General features: G+C 30.2%; 1 protein-coding gene across 2 annotated transcripts; it reads left to right on the forward strand.

Annotated features, from left to right (window-relative positions):
* Positions 1-5301: 5301 nt before the first annotated feature.
* LOC114755084 (polygalacturonase-like) lies at positions 5302-8792 on the forward strand. 2 transcript variants are annotated; one of them, XM_028943952.1, is made up of 9 exons: positions 5302-5587; positions 5690-5815; positions 5902-6075; positions 6176-6196; positions 6310-6517; positions 6624-6705; positions 6816-6924; positions 8074-8190; positions 8295-8792. In XM_028943952.1, the coding sequence occupies exons 1-9, from the start codon at positions 5363-5365 to the stop codon at positions 8514-8516; spliced, it is 1284 nt and encodes a 427-aa protein (XP_028799785.1). In that variant the 5' UTR covers positions 5302-5362; the 3' UTR covers positions 8517-8792. The 2 variants fall into 2 exon arrangements, with proteins under 2 accessions (XP_028799785.1, XP_028799786.1); XM_028943953.1 differs by having other exon boundaries at positions 8298-8792.
* Positions 8793-12312: the final 3520 nt, after the last annotated feature.

Genomic DNA, 12312 nt, shown 5'->3' on the forward strand with positions numbered 1-12312 from the left:
TATATATAGTATAAAGAGAGCTAAAGATAAGTAGGTGATTCCTAATTTTGCAGAATTCATGTTTGTTAAAACCAAAGTCCCACATTATTATCTTTGTTTATAGATATACATATATATCCAAATGCTTATTGTTTCAGTTTCGATCACTTACTACTCCCAATATCAATTGAAATTTGAAGAGTATTCAATAAAAACGTTAGTTATTTTGAAAGTGATATATATATATATATATATATATATATAAAAGCAAACATATTGGTTAGAATTGGGTTGGTTCTTAATTAGCACCAAATTTAAAACCAAACCAACCTAACTTAAGAACTAATGAGAAGGGCAGGTGTGAAAATTTTGGAGAAAAAAGTAATGTAATAGATTAGATAAAGTTGTAGTAATTTTAAACACGACCAATAATCAATGGTGTTTTTTCTTAATTTTTTTAATTAAGGCCCTCATGTTTAATTTCTTCAAATAAATCTCTCTAGCTACCACATCACGTCAATTTTTAATTAGGTGTAGATTAGCGTGGGTAGACTATGGTATGAAAGCTCAACCCAGTTTAATAGGTTAAACTATTAAATCAATTAACTAGTTCTCTTAGCATTCCAATTAAGAGTTTCAGACTAATTCCCCAAGTTGGATTTTTTATATTTTTGGTCCATTATTGAATTTAAAATGTTATTGTTTTGAGATAGCAGTCGTTATGTTTGTGCATTATGTTTGGACTATGTGTGGTATACAAATGAATATTCTATTTATTTGTGAATTAATATTTTTTATTTAAATATTACATTTTTAATCCTATGTATAAATATTTTTCTATATTATAATTAAAATGACTATTTGGTTCCTCTTTGAACTATTGAGCATTAAACTATTGTTTCAACCAGTTCATTAATCAGCTTAGTATCATTATCTACGAGATCTTATAATTAGAACTAGAAGTAGTAAGCAAAAAAAAGAATATAAATTAATAACTAGCTAATTTGACGAATTAAATGATGTATTTGTCACATGATGCCAGCAATAGATAATACTGATGTCATATGGTTTTCTTTTAACATGATTCACAAAAAATTTTACACAAATGTGTGAGGCAATTTAAATTGAACTAGAAGCAGCAAATTAAGGCCCTTAAAATATTGAGTTAGTAGCTTATATTGTTTATAGTTTATGAATTGTATGCATCTTCCTATATATATACATATATTCCTCTGGTCCTTAATATAAGACCCATCTAACTAATTTGATTAGATTAAGGAAGTTAGGTAAGTTGGTTAATTATAAGAAATGTAACACGTTTTTCCTAAAATACCATAATCATCTTTCTAAATACCCCCTCTTCCACTTCTACTTGATTATGGTTGAGAGAGTATCTATAGAGGTAATTTAGAGAAAATTGATAAATATGAGAAATGGGTCTTATATTTAGGATCAAAATCAACTCAACAATTAGGTCCTATATTAAGGACCGGAGGAGTATATATATATATATCATATACGAAAATTCTACATTATTAAGAGGTTGTTTTGATAATATATCTGTTTAAATTTTAAGCAACTTTAAACACTTAAAATCATAGATCCGAGTCTCACTCGTTTAAAACTTAAAATGGAATCTTAATTTTTGTAAATACAGAGTCTTTATAATATAGGTGAGATCGAGTGTGACGTATTAGAAAAACCGCATAGAAACTTGCTCTTACAAAAATCTTATTTTAAACTTTGAGCCATTCATGTGGTGGGATTTCAAAGTTGGTTGCGCAGATGTCTTTGTGTGATTAGAATAATTTTTAAAATCCATCTTTCCCATACCTAACACCAATGGTCTTCTACAGGCTATCATCCTCTCACAAAAATGTAATCTGTACACACACACACACACACACACACACATATTTTTACATAATTTTGTTTTTCTATTGGGAAAATCATTATTCTTAAGCTACCTATAATATCCTTCAGTTTTTAATTTGGTATTTATATGTTTTTTATGCTTATTAAATCTTTTAATTTTATCCTGGTAGCCCTTGTAATTTTGCTCGCTTAACATTATTACCTCCTACACAAAAATTAATTATACTAATAGAATCAATAGTTTAATAAATAGAGGAAAACTTATAGGTACCATTGTAACAAATTAAAAATTAAAGAATTTTCACCGAAAAAAATTAAAAATTAAAGAAAATTATAAGTACCTTAAGAATGATTTTTCCTTTTTTATTCCCTCGGCTGTTTTTAACATCACACACATATTTATCCATGTGTGAAATATTAACAAGTAATTCTTGTAAAACTATATTTTTATTGCCTCAGTTAACTAAAACATAGCAACTAACTTCACCAAGGACAATTAGATCATTTCACAAAACTTTAATTCTAAACTAGTGCCTAACAAATTTCATAGGAATTAACTGAATTATTTCGAGAAACCATTTTGATATTCTTATGTTTCATTAGTCCTCCTCTTGTTTATCTTTCACTCTAATTGTAACTTATCCATTCCACTCCCCAATGCCCATATGCATCACAGGGAATAATTAAATACATACATATACACAAAGATATATATATATATATATATATATATATAGACACACACATATATATACACACATGCAAAAAGTGGATTATAGATAGGATCGCAAGTTCGTGAATCTTCTGGTACATCTTGTTGAGGACGATGTTGTATAGGTTTTGGTTGTTCATGTTCAAAACGTAAGTGAAAAGATTGGTAAAATCCCTAACTCATTTTTTGCCAAACACACGGCTTTATCACTTGGCCAAAGCCATTGAACCGTCCTAAATATAAGGAACTCTACTTCTTAATATAAGAAATAATATAAGAGATAAATAATCAATTTGTAGATATGAAAAAAATTAGTTAAGTTAGTTGTTTGTAATAAATTCATATTGTATTTTTTTAAATTATTTCTGGTAATCATATGCATTAAAATTACCTCTTAATAGAAACTCCTTAATAAGTATGATCACCACAGAATTACTTTGGAGACAAAATAGGTAAATATTAAAAAATAAAGTAAATTGAAGTTTTATATTTAGTATTAAATTAAATCTTCAACTTGCAAGAATTTAGCATAACAACATATGGATGACATCACCCCACGTCACATCACATGCATTTCTCTTTCTTCTTCAAATTCCATAAAGCAACACAGAGACGAGAAGACCTCTACAACGGAATTCCACAACCAGAGGAACTTAAAACATGTACGTATGCGTAACGTATAGAGATATATGTGTGTGTTAGTTGATTTTAGAACATGTGTCAAGGCGGTGATTATTGCGCGTTCTTTATACTTTACATTCAACTATTACACCCACATGTCCCATCTGCCGAAGTTTAAGCCTTTGACAAACCAAAATCATGGTTAAAAAAGAAAAGAAGAAGACTAACCAAAACCAAATGCCCCAACATAAACGGAGTAATTTTTTGGGGAAGGAAATTATTTTTGAATTTTTGTGCTATTTATTACTGATTATTTTCTTATAGAATGTAATAATTTCATTTTTAACGAGACTGTTAGTAACAGATTTCGTTTAGGTATTATTGGTCAAAACAATTTATGAAAAATTAATTAATTCGCAAGTTTTTATAGTTTTACATAATTTTTCATCAGGTGTCTGTGGTTTTTTTTTCCCTAATCATGTCTCTGTAATTGTTTTTCTTTTTATTAAATCATTATAGTTTCACCTTATATTTTTAAATTAGGTTTCTATAATTTCTTTTCTTTTAATCAACCACTGACACAATAGAAACCTGATTTTAATCGGGTGAAGCTATGAGAATCTGATAAAAAAAACTTACATTGACCTAATTAAAATTAAACGAAAGTATAATGACGTTAATAAAAAAAACCCGGATTAAAAATCAGGCCAATTACACGCTAATTTTCTTTTTTCCAAAAATTGACTTGTGGTGTGGGAATGTTATGAATTTAAATCAACTTAATTAATTATGACGTTGAAGAAGTCAAGCGACGAAAAGAGAGGCTGGAAAACAAGAGGTGGTTTGTTTTATTGTAACTGTCACTCAATAACTGCCAATTTCTCCTTCAAACTTCCCACAATTCCATGCAAAATTTCATCATTCTAGAAAATTCCTTTTGGCTTATTTTCTTCAATTTACAGCCAAATTGAATTGCATACTCATCTAATTATGTATTTTAAGAAAGTGTGTAAGCCTGACATTTACTTTTCGTCACAAGCATTATTATTATTTTTTCTATTTCAGTGACTCTAATATATATATATATATATTTATATATATGAGAAGTAAACAAACTCAATTTCTTTTGGGGCCAAAGGAAACAAACTCAAACTTGGACTGAGAACGTAAAAAGTTTCTAAGTGTAGATTTTTCATAAGAACAAGTTTGGTTGTGATTTGATTTGCATGGTGGTACATATTCATATTACAATACGAAATCTGGTCTTTTACTCAACCCTTACATCCATGAACCAAAAAAAGTTCATCCTCCCACTTACTGTTTAGTTGGTAAAAATTCACTATGCACTCCACAAAACACTGTCCTCTCTATTTCCCAAAGTCAGACTAAAATAAAATTGAAGTTTGACTAAATTTTAGATTTTCTAAAATCAAAATTTTCCTCATGTTTAAAGAAAATGTCTCTTTTCACACAAAGTACTTCTTCCGGTCAGTAGATCTTATATATAAGTAGTAGCTAATAAAATCATGTAGATCAAAATATTGATTAAAATTAGTTAAAAATAATGAATGTGTCATATAAGTAATTTATTTTTCAACTATACCTTTGTTTACAAAAAGAATAAAGAGAGAATGAGTGATAATTAATATAAAAACATATATTTAATAAAAAATAAAAATGTGAAGGGTAGTTTAAAATTTCAAGTAAAACAATATTGCTTATGCATAGGACCAAAGAGAGTATCAAATTTATATGGTGTTTGTTTATATGTCTCTTTTGCAGGCCAATGCTACCTATATGGCGCCTTCCTACTCTTAACTCATACTTAAACCCAACAACTTTCTCTTTGCATAATCTTTTTTTAATTTTAATTTTTTTCTCATTCTTTGGAATGGATTTTCAACATATCCAAATTAAAATCAATTCGGTCACAGTCCCATTCAATATATTCTCCAAGTACCCATGTGATGATGGGTCTAAAATCCAAGCCAATCCAATCCAATCTCTCTCTATCTCTAGAAAACAAGCCATAACTTTTGCCTATAAATACATAGCCCTCCATTAGGACACTTGCTCACAAATCTCTTAAAGCTTTCTCATCATCATCAAACACTTTTTGTACTTTCATTCATTTTATTCCATTCCTTAATTTTCTCACAAAAGTGAAACATCAACATGTCTCCAAAAATCACTCTTCTCTCCCTCCTCCTCCTCGTTACTCTCTCATTACCCATTTCTTTTGGCTCTCACATTCACAACTCTCACAAATCTCCAAAACATGAAAACTTTGGCCTCATGAGAAGATCTTACAGAACCAGTAAGGCTCCTTCAAACTCTGATCAAGCAACCATAAGCGTTGATGACTATGGAGCCAAAGCCAGCGGAAACGATGACTCTGAGGTATATACGACTATAATTCTATGAGACTCATTATATATATATATATATATATATATATCTTTTTCTATTCTCAATTTCGTAATACTTTTCATTCTTGTTTAGGCCTTCCTGAAGGCTTGGAAGGAGGCATGTTCTTCTGGGTCTACTCTTGTTGTCCCTGAGGACAAGGTCTACCATCTTAAGCCTGTGAAATTTTCAGGTCCATGCCAGCCAAATACTGCTTTAATGGTGAGTACTTACCTTAAAGTTCCAGAGTTTTGAATCATTCGTTTTTCTGTGAATCTCATTCTTTGTGAATGTTCTGGTTTTTTCAGTTGTATGGAACAATCATGGCGTGGTCTGATATGTCCGCCTATGAAGACGATCGAAATTTTTGGATTCAGTTCGTAGGAATCAAAAACTTCAAAGTTGATGGTGCAGGTAAAGGCATTATTGATGGCAATGGCAAGATATGGTGGCAGCATTCCTGCAAAATTAACCCAGACCAAGTAAGTCACTGTGAAGATTTTCTTTTTCGGATCAAACTTTAAACAATTTTTATCCAATTCTGACCTTTGTTTCTTTCCTCGTCTTCCATTTACTTTCCAGCCATGCAAGGACGCACCAACTGTAAGTATATCTTCTTCAAAACAATATCAGTTTTGCAGAGTGTATTTTACTAGAAAATGCAGAGTACTCTGTTTTTCTGACAATTTTTTTCTGGAAAATTTTGATTTCCCCAGGCTGTAACTTTCAGCCAATGCACCAACTTGATCGTGCAAAACCTCAAGTTCCAGAATCCGCAGCAAATGCATATGAATTTCGATCAGAGCTCGAATGTTAGAGCTTCAAGTCTGATAGTGCAAGCCCCAGGAAACAGCCCCAATACTGATGGGATTCATGTGACAGCAACACAGAACATGTTCATCAGCAACAGTATCATAGGCACCGGTAAAAGCCCAGAATATATTATTCATTGAAAAAAAAAATTTAACCCGAAAACATATATATTTAAAAAAAAAAATTCATTATTAACTGATGTTTCTATTTTTTGAAGGTGATGACTGCATTTCAATAGTAAGTGGGTCTAGAAATGTTAGAGCTACAGATATCACCTGTGGACCAGGACATGGAATCAGGTTTTTGATAAAACCTAAAACAACTCTCTGAATACATATACATATATTAATATGTGTGTATTAATGGGTTGTTGTATTGTTTGTAAATAATAATGTTGTTGTTGTTTCAGTATTGGGAGTTTAGGAGCAGATGATTCAGAAGCAGAAGTGTCAAATGTGGAAGTGAACAGAGCAACATTGATAGGAACAATGAATGGGGTGAGAATTAAGACTTGGCAGGTAATGGTTGGTCTTCGGACGTTGGCTTTCATGGCTTTTAGGCACTCTACTGCAACATTTGACGCTTTCTTAATTTTTTTTGGAGAAAGTCAAACTACTATTAGAAATTTTTGAAGAGAGGAAGTGTACTTAACCCACTTCAATTAAATTTTTGGCTTTGTTTGAGGTCAAATGCTCCTACCGTATTTCCACAAGACTTGATGGAGCAATAGACCAAATTTAAGGGGAAAAATTGAACAAAATGTTTGATTGGGCAAAATTTGTTTTTGTATTTTAATGTTTTTTCAAACACTAACAAATTTATTTGCCGAATATTCTTGAATTAAATGTATGAATCAATAGATTGTGTACATATTTTCTTAAAAGAAATTGGCGGAGAAGTTGACTAATGGATCTTGTAGGTTATGTGGTTCATACAAACTATTTTATTTGAGTCCTAAGTATAAAAACTAGGTGACTAATTTATATATACCACAAAAACTAGTTAAGTCATTTATTCAAAATAAATGTATATAAATTCTTTCAAAATACTCTCTTTAATTATTATCCTTATCACTGACACCCTTTAATATATGCAATTAATAGAAATAATCCGAGAAAAAAATTATAACTTTACAAGACAAAGTAAATTAAAATATTATATTTAGAATTAAAACAAACATTTGAACTATTTTCTATATTTAGCATAAGAGAGAATATATATTTATGTGCGTGACAAAAGTTTGATGAAATGAATTAGTTATTAGTTATGTGGCTTGTTACAACTGATCCAAATGCACCATGGTGACCTACAGAACTTTAACTAACCAACTTTCCCATAATAAGTGTGCACACAACAGAATCCACCAATCCCCAACCTTCTCACTCACAAGTCAACACCAACATTTTATCAAACAAAATTAAATGCACACAAATGCAAAAATTATGTTCTTGTTCAACTCTCCTCCACCTATTCCTCTTACCTGCTAAACACACTAGGTAATTAACATAAGTTCATGTAACATGCATTTCCGTTTGTCTCATACCTAAAGCAGTTTCTTCCATTAAAGAACTAATAATTAATTTTTCTAGCCCAATTAGTTAAGTTCTTGACACAAATATGACTTATATATTTTGATCCCTAATATAATATATTATTAATTAAAACAGGGAGGTTCTGGGTATGCAAGAGACATCAAGTTTATGAACATTCAAATGAGAAATGTGAGCAACCCCATCATCATTGACCAAAACTACTGTGATAAAGGAAAACCATGCCAACAACAGGTAATTAATATTCCTCCTAAACTCTTTCTCTTATATATATATATATATATATATATATATATTCTCTAACTTTGTTGTTTTGAAATATGAAACAAATTGAACAGCAGGGATCAGCTGTACAACTAAGCGATGTGGTGTATCAGAACATAAGAGGAACAAGTGCATCAGAAGTGGCCATTAAATTTGACTGCAGCCAAACAAAGCCTTGCACGGACATATACGTTGAAGATGTGTACTTGAAAACACAAGGACATGGTGGGGCTGTGGCTTCTTGTGACAACGTTAGATTTGTCAACCGAGGAAACCTCGTCCCTCAGTGTTCTTGAACAATAATATATGATCTACTTTCATCAGATCAAACCAATATATTCACAAGTTATTGGGGTTCTGTGAATATCAATCTGTTCTAAGAAATAAGTTATAGATCAGAGAGCAGGAAAAGGAAAGTATAAGTTAGGCTTGTTTGGATGTTTTATTTAGGCCTCAAGAAGTGTAGTGCTTGACATGTCATTATTGGTGCATTTTCCATGTAAAAGTTGGAAAAGCTAGCCATTGATGATTCTATATATATAGAGTTTGAATATATATTTACAGTTTGATTACTGAAGCTGTCCACACTTTGATTTGCTTCTTCTTCTTCTTTTTAATCATTTAATTTCTAGCGTTAGTTTAGCATTGATTTGAGGGAAAACAATTCGGGCAACAAATGATGACCATGATGACAAAGACGATGTTGTCAAAAAGTTCAGTTTAATTAATCTTACTGACTTATAGCCTTTTTTTCTTTTTAAGAATTATATATTAATTTATTATTTATATTTTTCAAAAAAGAAGAAGTCATATATAAACAGACAAAACTTTCGGAGTCAAGTGGGGCTATTCGCTTCTTATTTTTCCCTCAGCAAGACATTTTATGTCAAGGAAAGAGACGATAGCTGACTTTCTATTCCTTTTTCAAGTCGAAGTTTATTAAGTGATTTTTTAAGTAAAATTAGAAATCACTACACACCCTTTATGTCATTTTTTCGCTTTTACTTCCGAAATATTTTAAATTTTTTTTTTTTTTGGATTAATTTTGAAGCTGCTGAATCTCTTGGATTTTTTTTTAAAAAAAAAAACTGTAGGCCGACTCTAAATTATTATTTCTCTAATTTTTAATGTAAAACTTAACTAACTAGTTTGAATATATTAAGAATGTTAATTAAATTAATGAATATGATATATTTTTTATTTTTTTAAAAATACCCCAATCATCTTTCTTGATTTCCTTCTTCTTTCTTCTACTTGATTAAGAAATATCAATAGGGTTAATTTTTAAAAAATTGACAAATATATAAAATAGGTATTGCACATGAAAACAATATCAACTCTTAAATTTAAGGACAAGAGGATTATTATTATTATTATTATTATTATTATTATTATTATTATTGAATTAGATGGCGTCAAGCAAGTAAGAGAAAATAACTTGTAAAATTAAGTCAAAACAACGAGGGTCAGGCGTTGGTATTGTCATCACATGAGAGTGCTTTTCCCGCGAAACAACCATAACGACCCGGCTGCCATTGGTTTCAAACCTTTCCCACATCATCTTCAACTGTCCCAACCTTCCAAAACACTCTCACTTTCGTCATCATTTACAAAATTTTCACTATGTATAAATAATTTTTAATTAATCATCTAATATTTACAGTTTAACTTTTGAGTTTTATTACAACTAATTTTTTTCACAAAAAAAATTACAACTGAATTGTATATTGATTGCGCAAGGATTTTTTTTTATTTTGTAAACTCTGGTTCCTTTTGCGTCATTTTTCCTATTGTCCTTGCGGATCATTTCTCCTATATTGAAATTAACAATTTCCTATTATACAATTGGTGATGAATAAAAAATAATTAATAACGTGCTATATGGGCAGCTTTATATTGGGCCTATTGAAACGAACAAAAATCAAGCTTATGACCCAGCCCACGAGCCCACGACCGTATCTCTTTTGTAGTTGGGTCATTAAATTTTTCCCTTGGCAACAACGCATTACAGGGGGAAAAAAAATACAATTAAAAAATAATTAATCATCGTAAAATTTAATTTTATAGCGTTAAATTATTCACCGCTGTATGTGTGTATGTGTGTGGGTATTTATATTTTAATCATCATATTTTTAATCAATGTTGTATTAAATGTTGCCTATACTTTGGCCCAAAAAAATGTTGCCTATATTGAGCTTGTGATGAGAAATTGGGAATAGTTACTGTTCCTAATTTTGTAACTTTGTTGCCCATAATATTTTTATTTTTTGGATAAAAAAATTAGCTGCTATATTTAAGCTCATTCATCATAATAATATATGTTAAAAAAGAAATTAAATTTTAAAAAAGTCATTTATGGAAGAATTACCAATATTTAATGCCTCATAGAGTGTCAAACAAGACTGCCTTTAATAAGAAAATACATATACTTATGAAAAAAGAAATAAAAACTTATTTTTCAATATCACTGAGCAGTATTAACCCACAATCAATCAAATTTGACGTATTCTCCTTTTCATGCAGTTGAAGAATTCAGGTTATAATTTCATAATTTATAAATAATGTAATTTTTAGTATGTATATTGCGTAGGATTGCCCAAGACAAATTTACTTGGATTTGAATATTCATCATAGAGCCGAAGCACAAGTTTATATGAAAATGTATTAAAGGGATGATTGAAAAATATATCACATCAAAATTGATATATTATTTTTTTTTTTTTACTTTTGGCATAGTATATGCGAAGACTACCTATATTATCTGAAAAATCAATATAAAAAAGTAGAATTAAATAAATCACTTGGAAAAGTATTAATGAGACCAATTAAAAAAAAACAAAAAGGGGAAAAGACCTCATGCTAAGTTATAGTACCATATTCCAGTCCCAAAAAAAAAAAGTTGTAATACCGTGTAAAAAGCGCAGACCCCCTTCTTCATTATAATTATGATAATGAAGTGATAAATAGTAAAATGTGAGGCTCATCAATTATATTTTCTTAATTCGTAAAACCACCTCTAGTATTTAATATAAGAACTGGTCGATTAATTTGAATAAATTAAACAAGTTTGTTAAGTTAATTATTTATAATAAAAGGTTAATATAATCTTTAGTTCCTCAAATTTGTCCTCATTTTGGTATTAGTCCTCAAGTTTTAAACCATATGTTTTGGTCCCTCAAGGAGCAAAATCATCTAAGTTTTTATTGGATTATAGATACTAATGTTTTAAGTGAAAAGAAATTTGAAGGACCAAAATCTATAGTTTAAAACTTGAAAAACCAAAACCAAAATTAGGGTAAATTTGAAGAACCAAAGTTTGTATTAACCCTATAATAAATAAGTGTTATCTTCTTTAAAATACTATTGCTAATCATATATAATAACTAAAACTATTATTTGATAAAACATTTTAACATGTGTAACTACTTCGATGACTACTTTGAAAAAATAAATAAATATAAGAGATCAAGTAAATTATGATCTTATATTTATAACCAAATTAAATATTAAACTAATTCTTATATTAAGGATATAGAGCAGTATTATTTTATTACATAACTTGAAAAAAAGACCAGATAAGCGATGCCACGCTCCAATACTTACCAAGAATCTCCCTTGATTACCACTTTCGAGAAGTACAAATTTTATTGGGAAAATTTCACTGTAGGACTGCAGAAGACAATTAATCTCAAAGAGCTCCCAAAACTTTCTGAAATCTCACTGCAGGACCAAGGGGCCAATCTGATATTAATTCTACAAATGAAATGACGCCACTGCCCCTAGTAGGAGGGAACAAGTGCGGGAGAGTGCATTTGCAATGAGAACTAGCCAATTTGCAGAATAAATACATATGTTCACACGTGGAATCAGTCCGTTCACATGTGGACTGGTTCATTTGATGCATGCGTTCGTGAGGAAACAAGTGTGGGAGATGCATTTGCAAGGGGAACTAGCCAATTTGCAGATGAAATACATATATTCACAAGTGAAATCAGTCTGTTCACATGTGGACTGGTTCACCTGATGTATGCGTCCGTGAAGGAACAAGTGCGGAAGAGCGCATTTGCAAGGGGAATTAGCCAATTTGCAGAA

The sequence above is a fragment of the Neltuma alba genome, unplaced genomic scaffold, assembly GCF_004799145.2.
Source record: "Neltuma alba isolate B1F8T4 unplaced genomic scaffold, ASM479914v2 tig00010231_pilon, whole genome shotgun sequence".
Taxonomy (NCBI): domain Eukaryota; kingdom Viridiplantae; phylum Streptophyta; class Magnoliopsida; order Fabales; family Fabaceae; genus Neltuma; species Neltuma alba.

Coding starts and splice junctions, on each gene's coding strand:
- LOC114755084 (XM_028943952.1), top strand. CDS start 5,363: ATGTCTCCAAAAATCACTCTTCTCTCCCTCCTCCTCCTCGTTACTCTC. Junction 6,706..6,815: donor GGACCAGGACATGGAATCAG/GTTTTTGATAAA, acceptor TTGTTGTTTCAG/TATTGGGAGTTTAGGAGCAG. Junction 8,191..8,294: donor GAAAACCATGCCAACAACAG/GTAATTAATATT, acceptor CAAATTGAACAG/CAGGGATCAGCTGTACAACT.